The 20,376-nt window shown below is 40.0% G+C and overlaps 2 protein-coding genes across 8 annotated transcripts in view; both read left to right on the forward strand.

Moving 5' to 3' along the window:
• Window positions 1–20,376, forward strand: part of KCNQ (KCNQ potassium channel) — a 162,444-nt gene that overhangs the window by 37,141 nt on the left and 104,927 nt on the right. The window lies entirely within an intron of this gene.
• Window positions 9,065–17,804, forward strand: LOC111260625 (uncharacterized). Of its 3 annotated transcripts, none has more exons than XM_086968404.1 (4): window positions 9,065–9,450; window positions 15,083–15,203; window positions 15,412–15,515; window positions 16,870–17,804. In XM_086968404.1, exons 2-4 carry the CDS (start codon window positions 15,088–15,090, stop codon window positions 17,034–17,036), a joined length of 387 nt encoding a protein of 128 aa, XP_086824530.1. In that variant the 5' UTR covers window positions 9,065–9,450; window positions 15,083–15,087; the 3' UTR covers window positions 17,037–17,804. The 3 variants fall into 3 exon arrangements, 2 of the variants coding, with proteins under 2 accessions (XP_086824530.1, XP_086824531.1); XM_086968405.1 differs by lacking the exon at window positions 9,065–9,450 and adding an exon at window positions 13,761–13,959; XR_015311133.1 differs by lacking the exon at window positions 9,065–9,450 and adding an exon at window positions 15,962–16,144 and having other exon boundaries at window positions 14,466–15,203.

A 20,376-nucleotide genomic window follows, 5' to 3' on the forward strand; every position in this document is an offset into this window, starting at 1 on the left:
ATATATTGCATTGTACTGAGCCTTTTGTGATTAATATTGTAAGTAATAGAAGCTGCAGTGTCTTCCATGATTACCAAAAATTCCGTTTTTCTGTTTAATATTTTAACTTACTATAGCACATTAGCTCAAAATGAATCTGCATGATCAGTCGTTTAATTATTAAAACAAATGAACCTAAGCCAAATTGAGCAACTACATCATAAACAAGATAACCAGATCAAGAAGAACACACGAGCGGGAGTCTGTCTCACATGGCAATTACGTAGTATCCGTGGTTTTTGCCGGTCAGAGCTGACTGTTTCGTCATTAAGGTCATCAAACATATATCTCCACAATTAGCACAGTCGTCGTTGTCGTTGTCGTTGTTCTTTTCCTTGACCGTTGCAGTAACCCTAATTAACTTTCAATGCGACGATGGGTGATACAAGGTGACGGCTAGAGACCAAAAACTGTAACAGACGAATCACTAACATGATTAGACGATCTTTCTACAACAATGCTACATACAGCATGCTGTTGTTTAGCTTAAGCTCGGCAAACCATGAAGGTCTTCTAGACCAAGGACTCATCACTGGTGTAGTAGATAGCATCCGAGGATTATGCTTCCTACGAAATTCAAACACCTCAGACATGCAGGATAAGCACCTTCGTATACCTTCTTACATCTGAATTGTTTGAACATAATGTGCAATCCGTGCTATTTTTAGTGATGTGTTAATGTGCAATAGTTTGACAAGAGCGTACGTTTTAGTATGCTTAATTTAATGACTATAAGGACTCACATCACTCTGGTATGTTGTAAGCGAACTAAAGGTTAAATATTATCATTATTTTGTGCATTCGCAAGCTTATTATTATCTATCATATATTTCAGTATAATGGATGAAAAAGCAAGTAACGCTTAATGATTCAGTAATAACAACGGGCGACGTGGGTAAAAGGGTGAAGGGGAAGGTAATAAAATTTTAGCGGGCCTTGAGGCATTCTGTTGCGAAGGCAACGGTGTTGGTGGCGAAACTGGACGCGTTGTTCCCTGAGCCTAAGCTCCTGCAACGTGAAACGATCGTTGCCGAAGTCGTTATTACTTGGCGAAAGGAAAACGGAAGCGTAAGAACAAGCAGAAGAGATAGAGAAAGCGTGAAACAGAATCGACAAAGCGTGGCAATCTATTAGCGTTGTTTTATTCGATGTCGCCAGCTTGTAGAACTCCAGCCTCTTGCAGGACCTGCATCGACTCCACCAGCAACAGCAACGTCTATATAGGATTGTTGTTGTTGTTAGTGTTACCCTAGACTCCGATATGATCGACCGTACATTTTGACTTTTGAGCGATATCGCTAGAAGTCCTCACGTTGATAGGAATCATCGTGATCAAAAAGGGGAAAGCAGCTTTGATCAAATTAGAAATATAACAATTAAGCTTCTTTATTCATATTTCTTCTTACAATTTTGTGCTCGATTTACTTGCTGTGCAATGTGCAGCCATGATAAACTAAGCACGAATCAATAGGTTGATCTATTGAGGTGTACATTGTTGTACACTGTGCACACAGCTTATTAGTAACGGTTTCTAAATGAATATGTACATGGCTATTGTTCATTTGATAAAAGAGACTGTTATTTTGGTCCACTCTGGAGAGCCGTGAAGAGCTCACTACTTCCTACGAAACCGACGACGATACGTAGAACGCACAATGTTTCTCACCTAGAGGCAATTTTTGGATCAATTTTACCTTCGAAAGCAGAGTTTAAAATGCTCTGCGTGGAAGAATATATAAAAGCAATGTTGTATATAGTGGAGCTTTGGTTACCTTTTTCTGGAATACGAACGTTCACTGAGTTCAACTTCTTTCGCTTCAACAGTCTGAATCTATAAATTCTTTGTTTCTAAAGATTTGTTGTGTATTGCGGTTTGACTGAGCGAACAATTAGGAAAAGATCATGCAAGCAGTTTCGGTCCTGCGCGCTACTTTATGCAAAGTCAACAACGGATGGAAACCGGTGGTAGCTAAATGTGAAATTGATTCTTGTAATATTCAGGGGGTGTCTGTAATGGAAATGGATCTCAATTTGTGTCTCTGTGTGTTCGGAGCTTGACTCAACAAAAATCGGCGATAAAGCAAGAATTGGAACACGATTGGAGGTCGACCAAGATTGGTACTATCGAAGAATTTTTGAAGTCTTGTATCTATTTTAGTCGCAGCCATTACCTGCCCTAGCTATAAAGGTCAAATGACAATAGCCCATCGGGCATATGCCAGTGACGTATCGTTTTTGTTGATTTTAACTCTCACTCAGCCGAACTCAAATATTCGAAAATTCAATGCACTTTATACATAGATCTCTGACTGTTATAGATAATTTTGTTTCCGTTGAAGCGCAGTCCTACCACAGTGATCACGTTCACCAATAGTAGAAGCTATTGCGATATCCCCCTCTAGAAGTTAGTAATTTTCTACCGTATAAGTGGGGGTAATTTATTTTTACATGTCTTTATATGCTTGTTAAAGGATATATATATATATATGATCTATTATATTAAATAAAGAAATTAATGAATTGATTTACGTCAGTCAAGGCGCTCCAGCTACTATATAAATAGGACAAGAACAGGCCTTAAGAGAAATTGTATGCTTACATTAGCACGTCTTGGTTGTTGGCCTAATCCTGTTAGTTGGGACACGAGTGGTTGCTTGCGTATGTATAGGTACGGCATAAGGATCAGTGGCTGGCAGTGCGCTGCCCAACTCATAGAACAGCGGGGAAAGTATAGTAAGGAGCAACATTGGTGCTCAACTGTGACGGAATGGGGTAGGATGTTCATACTATATAACAGGTTGTCTGCCGGGCCAAGAAAAATTGTAAACACCTCGTCAAGGATTCAATCAAGTATTCTTGAACAAGACAGCCTTCTTTTCCTCTCAAGGACGGCGCCAGGAGGCCTAATTTTGCAATCGAGCACTCCACTGCAGATCGACAATGCGAGGTTCGCATGCCATATTGACACGTTTGCAAAATATTCTAATAGTAGAATATGTTGTGAACGCTGATGACAATATATGTTACGTTTTTAATGAATAATAAGTAGTCGAGCATGAGCTAATTTTGGATGTTGAGAATCCAGGTAGCTGTCTACAATTGGCAGGTAGACGTCGGATTCTAGCCAAGCATTGACTGGTATCCTCATTATCCCAAAAACTGCTACCCGCAGTCATTACACACAAAGGCTTTTTAGCAACACTGCTAGTAAGCCTCTGCACCAAATGGTGTTAAATCTGCAATATAAAAACTAAATACGGCCATTACGGCGACTTAAAAGTATTAGTTAAAAGCAGTAGAGGTTTTAATAGTTCCAAATTCAGCTATACTAGGAATTGGAAGCCTTTGTATGCAGTCAGTACGCCTGTACGAAATGAATTACAAGGCATTAATTGAGGTGTTTCAAGCGGGGGGTTTGTTCTACTGGCCTGTTTTTTCTTGGCATTTGACACGTTGCGTCCGAAGTTACTTTACAGGTAGGTATAGTGTTCGTTGCATAAGGAAAAAAAATTGTACGATGTCATGGGGGTTATGTGTCAGGTACAAGGCAGACCTCTCCAACGTAGAACTGATAAGTTTTAGAACTAACAAGAGCAACAGAAACGCAAATATCCGACAAACTTTACGAACTGAGAACCAAAAGAGACAGGGAATCTCGTCGAAAAATGTTCAGTAGAAATAGGAAAGGGTTCGGACTTTGTCGAAGCCTATATTCATGTCTTAGATCATCAGGCTCATTGGTCTGTAGCAGGCATGCCAAAAACAAAAATGGTGATGGTTGTGTGCAGTCAGCCGAAGAGACAGGGAAATGATGAAGGCGCACGTAGAAATTGTAAGGAACACCTTTCGATAAATTGTGAAATCTTACGGAGTTGATCGATATTATTAGACGTAGGTAGCTCGAAAGGAATGGATAAGCTAGAGACGAGCGTGCAGTAAGCGCAGCTTACTGTTATGCGCGATAAAAAAGTAAACCGACCTGAATTTGCATTTGAAGGTAATACTACAATGACGATCAGTGACTTATTTCAGCGGTAACAATAATAAACCAGAAAATAATCACGAATGATGAAGCTGCCAGCGGGGTTACCGGAAATGGTATGTGAGCACGATCTTGAAACAGAAAGGGATTTTGTAAACAATGCTAAATATATATATATATACGTCGGGGACTTAGATAAAGCAGAAGATGGTTAAAAAGAAGCCTCATCTGAAAAAGTATTTTGGCCTATTTGCTACAAGGCTGAAAATTCCTTGCATTCTGGATCGTTTCTCTTTCTCCCGCCGGCATTTAGGCTTATTTTTCTATGTCTGTTCTCATGATGATGATAGCATGATGCGAAGTTGAGAATTTGCAGCCTGCCGAAAATCTATACAGCTCGTGGCCAGGTTGGGTTGGAGAGACTGAGTGAAGGTCACCTCTTGTAATCGACGATCCATTGTTCAGTTAAACAACTCGTAGCGGGCGGAAAAAAGAAATCGGTAAAGGAAAGTCTGCCGTGAGGAACGGGTCAGCTCTGGCGCTCACGTAACTTGTAGCCCGCTCGATGACATTATGGAAAACGCATCCTATGCTGTTATATCGATTTAGCAAAAAAAAACAGATTGGAGGACGAGACGGCCGCTGACGCGATTGCAATTGTGAGCAGTAAACACTGTAGCAGCAATGCTGCCAGCTCCACATGCGGTAGTTACTGCTGAATCGTAGTCCCACCTAAAGACAATCCCGTCGCTTTTTCCGAATGTTGGTACGGAAATGAAAACGACGAAAAAGAAGGAGAACGGGGGACTATATCATCGTTATCATCACAAGAGAGAACATAGTAATTAAACAAGAGGGAAAGCTTCGCACAAGCCTAAAAACGACAACGTCAGAGTAGAGACATGTAGCTTAAAAAAAATTAACACAACCGACCTCTACTTAGAATATCACTTTTGAAGGTTTGCGCATCTAATATATTGCATAGAGGGGGGATTAAATTCTGCAACATGCGGCCGTTACAGGCACTGCTAAATAAGCATACAATTGAATTGGCACTACAGCACATAGGATAGGAAAAGACGACGATAAAATGCATTGAATTTTTAAGAACGGTTCCGCAAGATATGACTCTACAAAGTACTCCATGAGCATTGTTTATCGCTTCATAGTAAGTTATATATACACAAAGTGTTCAGCTATATCCAATTTTTTTTCTATCTCTTTTGACCGTTGTGCTGGTTTTTTATTTTCCGAAAATTGTGTTTATTCAAATAACGTAGATAAGGTAGCTTGCACACAAAGCATTATACATTTAACCATGTTTGCGATCTGCACTTCGTAAGGTTTCACTTTCTCCAAACTATTCTCAGTATTTGAATTGAACCAACCATTTTTCCGTGTCTCTCAGTTTGCTATTAGCGTTGCGCCGTTCAAATGAGGCAAGGAACTGGATCGCAGCATGTGGGGTCAATTGCTGCGAAACTACAATTAGAGCTTTCAGGGACAATAAATACGAGGGCAATAGTGGAAATATTGTCACGCCTCGACCTACAGGTGCTCGTAGCTAAGCCAGCAAAAGCCGGAGATGGTACCTGAAGTTCAAGCCACCCACAACAGCTTAATTTCACGTATTCGTTCGTCTTCTTTCTTTGGTTTGGCTTCTTTTGCGGGATAGATTTACCGCATTCTTCAAAATATTAGTACTTTGTTATTAATTAGTAAGCTAGGCTGTACTCGATCGATAAATTCAAACAGACATTGGTCGTATGTAATGAATACAAAATGTCAAGCATTCGACTTATGAATAAACTAAGAAACACAATAGACACGCTTGGAAATATTGATTCAAAAGATAGACAGGTGTAATAGCGTTGAAGTGATACTTTACGAGTCAGTGTTTTAAACACTGTGATATTGATTATAGAGTAGTTTTTAAAGATAAAAGAGAAACGATATCATTGTAGAGACTGTATGAGAAGGTGCTCACTGTCCTGCTCCTGATGCCTCTGACAATCTGAAAACCATTAACCAAAATTAGAAAATCAAAAAGTACTTGATTAATTTTCTAGGTAAAATTATTCGCTGGGAAAGATCGTAAATGTTAGTCGGCTCGTTGGGTTAAATTGCCTGTACGGCCCAACTTATTACATTTTGCTGTTATAACTTCAAGCGTCTATTCTCATCATTTGTTCGTGAGTCCGCAATCCGTGTGTTGTGCTGTCTTTGCAATCCTACGCGCACGCTCTAGCTAAAGTAATCCGAAGGGATACTCTTTCACATGTTTAGTATAACCCTTTTTCTTGATGGAAATAGCTTATTGCCGTGTTTCTAGGATCTTCTGGCCATAGAAGCTAACGCGTCATCAGCATGGCTTTGTAACTTTCAGTTCTATTCAAAATTTACTTTTTTTCCATAGCAGTCCCAGATGGCTTTTCCGCTAGCCTCGGGCTGCACCGGCAAATCTATCAATTTGTCTATGACAGGCTAGGTGGAAGAATCTAGGAAGAAGAGCCGCCAGTGGCTATGGCGTAGTTATCATTTTGGTTGTTGGTTAACAGCGAAAAGTAGGCGCCACAGCAAGCAGAACTTCAAACTAGAAGGAGAAAATGGGGGGGACTTTCCTTTCTCTTAAAAACTCGTAAAAGATATAGTGGATAGACTACAACGCAACAGGGCAGCGTAAAAATCCAATGTGAAAAATAGAAAGGAGCGGGTACAATTAATTGAATTTTCACTGACACCCTGCCAATATTCCCAACCAATGGCGAAAAAGGAGTTTGCACTGAGCGTCCAATGTGTTCGTTCGCCTCTTGCGCTTTACTAATCGACGCCCTCTTATCGAGCCCGACAGTAGATTGAAGTTTTAGAAATTTACTCGAAGCTGGCCTGTTTGCGCTTCAGTCAGTCTAACGGTAATTCGAGCTAAAATTCATCAGGCACGTTAACTTGAAAAGTGACCACAGAAACCGGTAAAATAGCACAAGTGAGAAAGCTTTTTGTTTCTAGCTGTTAGAAATAAATAGTGATCTACAATAATAGATAATCTGTATTAATTACTCTTTATAGAATGGCTTCGCCCATTTACCATTCGGGTTTTTTAAAGGCAGCCAATCTTCACGACGGTGCCCAGGTAACTGTTTTTTTCAAGGGTCCACAGCAGCGAAATCACAATGTGTGGCTTAAAACAAAGCAGATGCTCACTAATGAAAGGCCAGATGCGTAGAATTTTTTCGTATTCCGTATAAATAATTAAAGTTAATAATTGGAAATCTGTTGCAGCTCTCAATTAGCCATGACCGAATTCGCAATGCTTAAATTTATCAGGTAAATTTTCTAGTACTCGTACACAGTAGTTCCCACTGGAACTGACAACGATTCAGCATTACTATTTCGGGAAAAGTAACCGATGCATAGAACTAGATATTCCTTAGGTGCTATATGAGTACTATACTTTGCACATAGTGCAAAGTGGACTATGAACAAATCAAAACCCTTAGGCAACAGCTTGAGATTTTCCACCCTAGCAATTTGTTAAAATCAGACTATTTTAAAACACTGTTAGCCTTCTTAAGAGCTTGCCTTTCCATTCTGTACTCTATAGGTGGACAGTTTGTCGCCTTAAAATCGGCCCTTAATATTGTACCTGTCTTTAGAGAGGCTAAGAAGCTTGCGTAAAATCAGTACTGAACAGAAGTCATCGCAGATTACAAAAACAAACAAGCTTCAGGACGAGTTCGCGCCGCAGTATGGCAACGTCGGCCAACCGTCCGCCTATGTTAATAACACATGGATTTGCGTCGAGTGATTTTTGCGTGACAAACTTTAATTGTAACATTCTGAGAGACATTTCGTTAAAGAAGCGTATTGTTGTTGTCTGACTTTTATGCGCCCTAAAGTAGCGTTGTCACAATTAACAGCGCTATGTGCCCAATCCTTAAAACAGTAGCACTAGGAAAGTTGTAAATGATGGATGCGTTTAAAAATTATACTGACGGTGAGCGTGTAAATTTGGGCCAACAAGGAGTTCTACTGGGGAAAAGGATTCAAACCTTACGTCTCAACGTACTCCAGGATAGAGGTGTCGCGTCCAGATTGGCTTTTCTGCGGCCCTAGATGAATGATTGAGGAAAGCAAAATGGTTCAAGACAGGAAGATTCGATGCGTTGTCCTGCACTATTCTTTTTCTGAGAAAAAAGAGAGACGAAGGTGTCAACGCGAGTAGTTTTTGGGCCTAAAATTTCCTGATATGCCAATTTTTCGTTCTATCCATCTAGGCTCTCTTGGGACGATTCCCTTCTGCCCAAGCTTCATTCACAGTCAGCGCAGGGAATCTGGTTGCCGAACTACTGTTCGTAGCTTTGTTTAACTCGTTTCGGGAGTGCGTAGTGGTGAATTCATCTAGTGAAGTGGAAAATTGGGAACTATTCGATGACAGTTTATGCTACCCAAATCCAAGTTAGGCGGCGATTCAGACAGATGCAGCAGAAAGAAGCCCGACTCAAAATCGTGTTCTGATGTTTTCGCTGCCAGTCATGCCATTCGACCTTGGCCAGTCTTTTCGGGCCCTCAGTGAGTTTAGTGCTGCAAAAATTATGATTTATCAGTCGGGACGAGGTCACGGTTGCAGATAGACATACTATATAGCAGTGATATAATGCAGTGGTTATGAACTTATCTGCAATCCCTTCAATGTATGTTTTATACGGTATAATCTATTTTCATCGACGTTATTTCGATATAGAATTACAAGAAGCCGCCAACAGAGAGGTAAGTTTATACCTTTCTGTACTTATCTTTTCACAAATGAACCCTCTTACATATATACCTGCGCGGACAAATGACAACGACGGTGGCAAAAGCAGAAAGCAAACCCAATGCTACTGTGTTGCTCTCCCTGCTCCCCTCTTCACCTATGAAGGCGTCCCCTCCCCCTTCCCCAAATATTCTCTCCTTTTTTCGAGTCAATCTACCTCCTAAAGGCTTTTATCTTATAGCACGGTGAACACATATATGAATATATCACATGTAGAAAGTAGGCCAGAGATCCGGTAGCACAGCTTTTTTAAAGTAATCCTCTGCACAATGGTAGCTGCAGTCAATCTTAAGAAACACGAACACAAGCAGCCAGACCTACGGTGAACCGTGTTTTTAATAGAAAAGTTTAAACTGGAGACGAGGGTGCATCAAACTTCAATTGGGTTCGGAGCAAAAGGTTCCTCTTATATTGTGGTGTTTGTAAAAACTAGTTGTCTACCAATGAACGCCTTCAAGGCAGTAGTATGCGAAAGCGAACGTTATATGATTGGTTTTGTGCACGCGATACCCGAAAATTCAACCAAGAACCGGAAGTGTAGGCCGAAATCCATTAGTTGAAACGACGCCTTCCTGAATTTCCAGTGGACATCTATTGTCTAACAGAAATGAGCAACGTTAGTTCTGTCATCTCTCTTCCGAATATAAAGTGCTTTGGTAAAAATTATATCCAAATAGGATAATGTAAAATATTAGTACAAAAATGAATCTTCATAATCTACGTCTCGGCATTGTCATAGATACCCTGGAATCAATAGGTAATGTTTCCCTTATTATACTATATATTATATTAGATATTATGTAAAAACAAAAATTTTAAAACAGCTAAATGAGCGCAATCTTTCGACTTTAGATCCGTGTTAATTTGTACGTCCATTGAGCTAAGACCAATCATTTCACATTTCCCGATTTTTATAAAGAGTTCGTGGTGTTTATGAGCTACTCAATGCTCAAACTTAATAGATAAACTAGTTTTTAAAAGGTGGTTCGGTGCAAAAAGATTTCGGGCCTAAAACTACTATCAGTCCAAGTAATCTATGATTTATTTACTAGTTTAATGCATCGTTACATTAACTAAACACAATAACGTAATATAGTAGCGATCTAATTAATGATGATTCTACCGAATCTAAAAATTAGATAAAGAATAGAGAAAACGAATAAGGTGATTTATTTAGGGGGTCCCTTTTCTCGTCAAATCTATAATTAGAGTACGTTAAGAGTGCTCAATTTATGCCACCGTCATTTTCTCTTGGATCTTGATTGCAAAGACGACCACTATTGCCTACAACGTCTTAGAACTATTCATATCAGTTACCGTTTCTGGACTAACTATTTCATATCTGGTATTGTTGGGCCAGTCAGCTCTACATGACGTAGGGCTACCTCTTCTATATGTCGTGAAGAAACCGCAGCTGTTCTCGTTTCCAACTGCATACTTTCGTCCCGTAGAATAATGTAGATGTCTGGGTTGAACCTTTTCCAACATAGGTTTCGAAGTCAATGGGCATTCTCCAATAGCAGTTTCTTTATTATGGATAAGCTAACGTGGCAAGTAACCCAATAGCGTGTGTATAGATGTAGTAGGATTGTACCGAACCGACTAGTTCGGTTTAGGTTACTTTGAACCAGCAGAAATGCAAAAGGCAGTAGAATGGTCATACGCTTCGTCATCCTTTGACATTTGCGGTTTTCCTTAAATTCACCTGTGCCTATGGTAGCCTATCCAATTTTTTTTTGTAAGTTTCCGCCAAATAAATATATCAATAGTAATCAATTTTCCACGCGAAAGCCCTTATGTCTTATTCAACAAACTTGATACGCACTAGCGGAATCTTACCACTCTTCCCAATTCCAACAGCTCGGCATTCTCGAATAGCGCAGTACAGAAAATTCAAGATCGCTTATCTACTTTAACCGTCAATACCAGATCGTTGTATCTATACAATTGGTGTCCAGTGATGTCCTAGAGTCCACTGTTTCGCTGTTTACTCAACTGAATAACCTCGTTTTTCCAAGAAGTGGTCAAACGTAATGATGCCCGGAAGGATGATGAACATTCCAAAGAGAAGAGAAAATTATATAGCGATCAGACTGGCTGCGGAATATAATACCAACAATGACCAGCAAAATATATGAACGAGATTGCCCCAACGAACCAGTGTGGGCAAACACATGTCATTATAGCACACGGGTAGGGTCGAAAGCAGACGAAAGTATGTTACGTTTCGAGAGATTCAACAACTAGACAAGCTGCAGTTCGCCCGACTAAACTGGATCTTTTTGACCGAGCGTCTGCTGTATGGAGACGATGGGTCAGTCGCCTGAACGTAGAATCTGTAGCTGGCTTGTTGGGGTGTGTATGTGTGTTTGTCTGTCTAGTAGGTTTGGAGGAGCACTCTGGCCTGTCTTTCTTATCGCAAAGTTGGCCCGTTGTAGGTTGCAGAAAAAAAAGGAGTAAATACGGAATGGGAAAAGAGCTCTTTCTGTATGTTTACTATTTAATTTACCATGGGAGCAGCATCAATCGAAAATCTGGTGGTTGGAACTGTAACGCCTGTCTGCTTCGGCTACGACTATGACAAGATCCCGTAACCTCACTAGCGGTAATACGCCGAGGCCTAAGTTCAACCCGACCGGACTTGATAACTCTGCGTTAGTGCTATGGCCGCCTTACGCGTCCAGTTAATTCTTAGCGCTAACTCGCTGTGGCCAGCTTTATTCTACCGCTGCCGACCTGAATCTTTTTTGGAAATTGTATTATGTCGTTATCGCATAGTGTTGTTCAGGTTCTTCCCTAGAAATTCTCTCCGAGCGCCTTTTTGAGTTCTTGGATGCTCCGCTGAGAAGGGAGAAGACCGTTAATATTTCCTTGCACCTTGGCTAGCACACAAACTACTGCCTATTTAGGTTTTCGCAACCCTGAAGGTATCCCATATGTCCCATTCGTATGTTAATTATCATCACACCAGTAACGCATAGTGAACTATAAAAAATTGTGTCAAACCAATGAACGTTTTAGAAAGCTGTATTGGTTTTGCATCGCAAAAAAGGAAACATCATTTAAACGATGGGAAATAATAGTCTTTCATTATTACTTATTTTTTTGTTTAGCAAAAAATAAAATTGTTCGAAAATAACTATGAACAATCAATACCATTCTTTACATATAGCATATGAAGTCATTGTTGTAGCCGTAGTATCCTCGAAAACTGGAAGCCGAACAACGTGGATTGATTACAACAAAGCAAACCAGATTGAATAGTGGCAAATAATGCTCGGCAAAAGCGCAGTTCGGGGGAATAAGTGTAAAAAATTGGGGAAAAGTGGTAAGCAACGAAGCCAAAAACGGGTATCAAATCAATATAAATGTGGCCACGGTCTCTTGAGGCATGACTCACCCATATCTTGCCATGGAGATTGAGTATCTCGGTATGTTTAATTCGGTGGCGCTTCATCTAGGGTCCGCTGGGGTATAGTAAGCTGCGAACTGGTCCTATATATATAACAAAAACTGTTTCAGCAAGCATTCTTGTAAGAACGTGGCCTATACTCAATAGCTACAAACATACTGCGCCGCACAGACGTATAAGATTCAATTATTCTACAACTGCGTTTTTTATTAGAGCATCTAGCAAGAGCCATAACATTTGAGCGCTTTTATCCATCCGCCGGTTACGGGCAGTCCGGTGGCAGAAATCGTAAGTATTATGGATAAATTTATTTTTCCATGGGTAACCGTACGTCGCTACTAAGCAATTGGTACAGGCATGTTTTATTTTATGCGTAACTGTGCAGCTCACGTAGTACTACTGATCGTCATTATGTAAAAGCAATACTAATGACAATAGCTCTATAGTATCGATCGGTATAGTGTTTTCGATAAGGGATGCATCATCTATAAATATAGACAACTCGAGGTAACCAAATGAAGTAACGTTTGGTTCCCTAACTTTTGCAAAGTTAGGGAACTTTCTCTTGATACCTGATGATGAAAATGTGCGTTTGCTTTGAAATACTTAGATGGTAACCTAAATATGGAGCTTAACCGTGTGCTCCATATTTGGAAGAGCTTTTGAAGCCTGTAAGGTAGTCAAGCATTCTTTTCTTTTCTTTCTTTCGTCTAAATGGTGAAACTTTGTTGAGTTCAGATAAAACTATGCGTATAATTACGGCGCGCTTATTGCAGGTGCAGAATATGCTGTGTTCTATAGTTGTTCTACTGGCGCACGTTCCTCTCCAATCATGCTTGCGTGTGACGGTGGTTACATCCAGTAAATGCGTGGAACTCTGGCACGCTGTTAATCAAGGCGAAAACAATCATGTTGAACGCCCATGAAAAATACATGGTTCCGATTGAAAGAATATTTTATAGACTTTTATATCTTTAGGTTAACCCATAAGATATTTAACTTGCCAAGGGTACTTATGACGTCCACGTTTAACTTTGCCATTTTGCCACTGGGAATCAAAATACGCAAGACGTACTTTCGGTGGCTACGTGCAGGAATAATACCATACTTTCAAAATATGATTTTATGTTATGTTGTACAAAAACAATTTGAACAAAACAGTCCTTCACTCTAGCAAACTGTGTGGAGATAAACCGGTGAGCTCTGCTTTCCCCCTAACCCCGTTAGCAGATGCTTGGCCTATGCTAGGCATTTATTCGGGTATGCACACAGATATACACGATGATACATTAGTCTCTCTCAACTTCTTCAGCGTAAGATTATCCATGGAGACTCACTTGGTTATCGGTTTGTTTTACATATATACGCTCGTGTCAGTCAGATTGTGTTTCTTCATTTCTAGCCGGACCACAACTTTTTGATGTAATGGGCGAAGGGAAGTGGGAAAGGCAGCGATGTATTCTTCAGTTTATTTTCCTCATTCATCCAGTGGCCCGACGTAGATTGGAGTACCTTTTGTGAACGGCTACAACTCAAATGTGACAAGCATGACATTTATTGTGGCAATAATGGCGAACTTGTAAGACTGTTGGAGTTTCTTCCACTTTGACCAGCCTGTTCGGTGACAAAACTCAGCTGGTACAAGGCGATTGAGCTTAATACAGCCTCTCTCATATGGATTTAAGAACTGCAGCTAAAAAGCAAAAGAACAGCGTAGGTATTTTACTGGATTGTTCGGCTATGTTCACTAATAATATGCTATATGATAACTGTGTGCGCTCGTAAAATATTTGACACAACCGTATCCAGTGAGAGTGTCATAAATCGTCTGCACTGCTTATGCAGATTTTAACGAAAATTCAGGCTTTCAAGGACAACATGTGCACCATGAAGCTAATCCACATGGGACAAGTCTCAAATTTTTACGAGTGCCAAATATCAACTGGCCAAACGACCTGTAGCCTTTTTTAATTCTTTATACAAGTGATCAGACTAATCTGTTTGATAGCTACTCATAAATCTTCGGGCTTCACTAGACAAGTTATATGCAGGCTAGACTCTCTAATTCATGCGAGCAGTATTATTTCGCTACCGGTTACGCACTGTTCATCTTTAGAAAAACGTCCATCCGACTAAAGTTGATATTGGGAAAATATTATCCGAGACATACAATGAGTGAGCTTTTATACTACCCCCGTCAACATGTCTTGAAACTTTTCTCAGTGTTTTATCTACTGCTGTGCCGGTGCACCCACATTGCCGCAGGCTACTGTGGAAGCTTATGCACTGAGAACTACGGGCCCTTAATAAGCACATACGATAAGGGGCTCCATGTTGTCGAAGTGAATGCTCTTCCCTATAGCGTATACCGCCTTCAACTTACTTATGGCATCCTATTTTATTTAGACGATGCCTAGCAATGTATTCAAGTTGTGTTTAGTAGTTCATGAGTTAGTTTGATTTATCGAGTTGACGATTCAAACTGAAAGGCTAAACCGTACGTGACCCATCACGTCAGACACTGTCATAAAAGTCACAATGAGAACTCGCGCTGTCAAGTTGGTTCTTTTATTAGTCAATAGGTAAAACGACGACGACGACGATGGAAACAGTTTTAGTTTAGCCGAACGATTAATGTGCCCATTGAATGCGAGCCGTTAGCGCTTATGGTAATCTTTATTTGACTTTAAACAGCATCTAAAAAAAATCCGAGCTTGTTACGTATGTAATAATTAATCCATTGATAAGACTCATTTTACGTCAAAATCAATACGATCTATGACAATAAAATTGTACGATAAAGAGATTTGTTTGAAACCCACCAAAAACGTAACAGCTTACATGCGATATTCGACACACGCTTCCAACCTGAGCTGCTCAGCCATTCGTCCGCCCGGCGTATGCATCAAAGTATACAAGGCGTACTTAGAACAAGTAGAAGAAAGAAGGAAACACAGGTAAATGTTACACTATGATACATATCATCCACGAAAGGGAGCAGATGACTCCTTTGGTGTAACTTGTTTATAAATCAGTTTTTACTTTAAGTTTGTATGTGAAACACGTTATTCTACTTTAAGCTTGCTTCATCTTCTTTAGACGATGCTGGCTGATTTCTTAACATATTTTGTACTGCTTCTGCTTCTGCTTCTTTGATCTGTCTAGAAGATACTTCAAACTTCGATCCAGATTGTACCGCGTGGTTCAGCAGATCCAAGCTCAGAGCTATTTAACATTAGCCGGATCCAGTATTAACTTGAGTGATATGGGTATGTTCAGTCCTTCTTGGTTTGTGCGGTATTCATATTACGTCCTACTGCATTATTGACGGGCCGAATTCATATTACGAAAGCACCAGCCTAAAGTGGTTTGGGCCGTAGAATAATAAAGCTATACATTATGTCCTGCGTTCTCCGGCTCTCTCCGAGTAGAAGCTTTTTCCTGTACCAAATCTTTACTATAGATCAAGAAGTATACCTTAGGAAATCGTCCGTAACGTGAATCGAGTCGTTGGCACGAGAACCATGCGAAGGAACCTTTCTAGCGCGCATGTATGTGCTATCATACAAGGGTTAATATGACTTCACTTTATGATTAGCTAAGGCCTCGTCGCCATGGTATCGCATCCAGTACACAATTCTTGTATCTAGTTCGAAGAAGAATAGATTATATTTGTTGTCTTATAGTCTAAAAGCTAATCATTTGACGCCCTCAGCCGTCTCTTGGAATAATCGCGATCTACGTAGACTCTGTGAAACTGTCTCGTGGAACAAGAACTATTTTAGAGAATAAGTGGTTTCGTGTTGAGACTTCAATTTATGGCTGACGCACGCACCTTCGAAGATTTTCACCCAATTCGCTCCCCGTGGGCTCTCGCTTTTTTTCTAAGTAACATAAGGTAATTTTCCTATTATTATCATCTCTGAATGAGAAGTTCAACAAAAAGTAGAAAAAATACAGAATACGGATATGCACATAGAATTACGTAGAGTCATTTCTGACTTCTTACGCATGTATCTCAACAACAATTAAAAAAACCTGACAACATTATTGTGCTGTATTACGTGTCAACTAACTCAAGACGCATCTAACGTTGATCATCAAGTTCTCGACAACATATTTTTCCCCTTCCATACAAAGTAGATCTGAACCGACCGCATCTGATAGATCTCCTCATATACTTAATGATCTTCGGCTATACTCAATGACAACGATTATCTCCTAGGGTATATAGTTTTTTAGAACTTTCATGGAACGGACGCGAAAAGAGTCGTCGAAGTAAAACGCATAAATGCAATTTTTACTAACACTGCACAGTTCGGGTGAACAATAATACTGACTATATACAGCAACCGTTAATTTTTATGGGGATATTTAGTTAGGACACCTCAGTGTCCATGGAGTCTGTTCAAGTGTAGTGATTCTATATATTTAATAGCATAAACCTCTATCATATCAGAGGAACGGGGGGATAGAGGTCGAGTGCAGTACTATGATTCCACATGCACGGGGTGGGCTGTAATTGTATCGGGTTGTGCACCACAAGGTAGCATAACAATAGTGAAGCTGAACCTTCAGGCCCAGCGGGCGGAACGGATAATAATTGTGCTCGGTATTTTTCAGGGAAGCACGAGCAAATCACTGGGCCATTCCACGTACAGACTTCTCGCTTCAGTGAAATCTCTATGAATGTACGGCAGCTACCACAAGCGTATATCTGTAGTGATAAGCCCAAATATAAGCAGATGATTGGAGCGAAACACCGAAAAAGCAAATGGTTAGCAATATAGCGCCACTATGTTACCCATAGAAGCACCACCATGAGTGGTACAAATGTATTGTTGTTGCAGGAAGCTTCAGTGATGCACAATGAGAGGTTTCTATTTGTTGCGGCCAACGTTTATTCCTGTTTTACGCTTGTCTTGCCAACAATTCCGTGCAGTGTTTATAATGGAAGTTTTACAAGCTGGCCCAGCCGAATGCGTTGTGTTGAAGGACACGCTTGTACTAGTATGCAGGATAGCCTAAATTGCAGTTCCCTAATATCACACTGTTCTAGCAAGCCGCTTTGCATTTATTATTATTTTGTAACAATTCACTCAATGGATTGCTTACAGACTAGCTTTTTGAGACCATATTCTATAAACGTAATATTGGACGGAACCAAATGGGCTACCATATATAAGACGTTATGGCAAAACGTATCTCCAATTGGTCGAAATTTTAACAAGTTCATGCACTACGAATCATGTTTTTTACATTCAAATAAACTGTACTTTAAACCACTGGAAATTGGAAAAACAGCATGCTAAATAATAACGGAAAGCGGCCAGACTTTTCCAGTTATAATAAGATGGATCACGTTTATAAACCTTGTACCTGGTTGTAGCATCTGGTTTTAGTTTTCCATAAGTTTGGGTGCTTATGTTGAAGTAAAATGTAGCCTAAGATGAACGCTCAGGCTGATTTAGCATGATGGTTCTTTTTGTTGATATAGTATTTATATATATAGTATAGAATTTGATTAAAATAAATGTACCTCAATGATGCAATCCCAATCAGTTGTGTTTTCGAATCTCTCCTTGTTCTTGTTTACCATCAATTATATGTGAGGAAATATTATATAATTAACGTATCAACCCAACTAGGGTTGCTAACGCTCGTTTAGAATAATGTGGCGTACGATTTATATCATAAGCTTAAACAGCTCTGGGAAACTTTTAGACTATTTAAAAGGCTGTTTTAAAAACTGCAATGGAAACCTATGCGCCTCAGGGTGAACTGATAGAAGAACGAAGTTTATTGAAAGTGGGCGGGCAGGGGAAAAAAACGCAAAGTTTACTCACATATGCACGCGTGATAGAACTAGTTATTACTTAAAGAGCTACTACCTGCAAGGCAAAACAATGTTTGTGACGTGTTCGAACATGTTATATATGTTTGTGTTGAAAGCGTGCGTCTTGTGTGAGAAGCAAGTGGGACAATACTTCAAAGAAGAACATCGCATAGTTAGTAGCATGAAGGTAACGTGAAAAGAATCGTGATCACGTTCTCTTCAAGGTACCTATTCGTTTTATGCAGGCTGCAAGGTTGTAGCAGTGAATCAATTGAATGCATGGATTATATTATTTGCCGGGGCTTGTGCCGGCCGACACACATTTTTAGGTAGTCGTTTTCATAAGACACACAATAGGTGACATGAAAAATAGTCATTGACTTCAATCCTGTCATATTTGAATGAAAAGCAGCGGCATATTATTATAAAGTGGTTACGGATGTCACCCTTTCTAGCGACACATGAGTGCCATATGGGCAGAGTCATGTCAACAAGCGCTGTTGTCATCCAGCGAGCAAGCAAGTGGTAGGAATGGGTTCTCGCAAAATGGGAAAATTGTGATTCTATGCAACATACTCGCTCTCGCTTACCGTCTAACGTTTATTTATGCTGCTTAGACTGTATGGGAGCCGCGTTTTTAGTGTCAGCGTCACTGAGAAGTGGGTCTCATACTTGTGGCTCTGGCCAAGAGGGTTATCCGGGTAAGCGTCGTTTGTTGTAAAGCCCCTTGTAAATATTCGTCTTCTTCGCTATCTTGTAAGTGCAGTCGAAGCTATTGTCGATTCATAATTGACCACCAAATAGCAACTATCTAAAGACAGCGTAACATAGCAAGGTAAGTGATGGAAAATGTACGAAGCTGTGGTTATTTAGCACACGTACTTAGGCGTATATAAGTATGAGTTCATGCCACGAGGAACGCTTCAAATCACCCACTAACAAACATCAGCCTAATTCGTACATCTTGCAGATGGACAGAAAGGCGGAATATTTTTTGTGTTTAATAATACAATAATACAAAAGTTCTTCTGATGTTTGTTTTGCATATAACGACTGACTATGTCTTGTGCTTGTTTAATGGAAAAAAAGATGATCGACAAGGCTCTAAGGATTAGTGTAGCTCTAAGGACCAGAATCTGTAATTATAAGAGTATGGCGTACAGTATCATTTGCAAAAGCTGTTAAGCAAACAACGAGAGTAGAACAAAAACAATTTCTTATAACTAGTTCTATTATTACTACTACTATTAAGTAGTTCCGTAATACCAATTATTATCTAGAAATTGTCTGTTTTAGTAATATTGGCACAGCTATTTCTATTAGAATGCCATAGCAAATTTTTCTGCAAATGACTATGCCTGATATACGTTTTCGACAATGCGTTGAATTTAGCTTCGTTTATGGACTTTTTCACTCGCAGGTTTACGTTGAGCGTACATACTATAGAATGTCTACGATCATGGTGATCCGGCGACATCACTAATCATAGTTCAGAGGTGCGTGTACATTTCGTAGCCAAGAAAGAAGGTCCTTGATTAACTTCACTCGTACATTCCGTGACGGAGGACAATCTGTTGAAAATTATAGAAGTAGCTTCATGTAGGCAAATAAAATCTACTGGTGCTGTACGGCACGGTGGAGTAAAACAAAAAATGAGCAAGTTTAAATGAATCACCCAGCCGATATTTTTTGACCTGTAAAATGATATTGTTGAGATTATTGGTGTTAATAAAAGGGAAGCCCATATGCGGCTTTATCCAACGATACTAGTTGATTAGCAAGAATGAACTATCAGTTATCCAAATGTATAGACGTTGTATAAACACTGAAACATATTGTCGAAGTCAAAAAGGCCTTACGTTATGGATTTTACAAAGTTCTATCTATCCTAGATGTTTTTGCTACAATGCTGCAGATACATCGATTCGTCTAGCAGTTCACCGTATATCCTTGAGATGTGTTCCTATTCTAAACAATGATAAATCACTAAGAGTTAAACGCAAACGCAAATGTAGTATATGTATATGAGTGATCACAGTACGTGCTTTCGATATCTGTGCTAATGGTTCGTGAGTCTCATGAGGAACTCAGAATAGCGGACTGTATTCTTTGCTTAGTATTCAGCCATGGCAGCGGAGGCCGGTCGTGCTCATTGCAACCGATACCACCGCCTCATGCCAGAGCCTGCTGAACTGGACCTCTTTCCTGCAAGCGCCATTCTCTCAGCTGGTCCCATTTCGGCTGACAGCAGAGATTGAATCATGTCCCATCTATGACGAACGTATGCTTCAGGC

This window comes from Varroa jacobsoni, unplaced genomic scaffold (genome assembly GCF_002532875.2).
Source record: "Varroa jacobsoni isolate VJ856 unplaced genomic scaffold, vjacob_1.0 scaffold_44, whole genome shotgun sequence".
In the NCBI taxonomy this organism is placed as follows: Eukaryota; Metazoa; Arthropoda; class Arachnida; order Mesostigmata; family Varroidae; genus Varroa; species Varroa jacobsoni.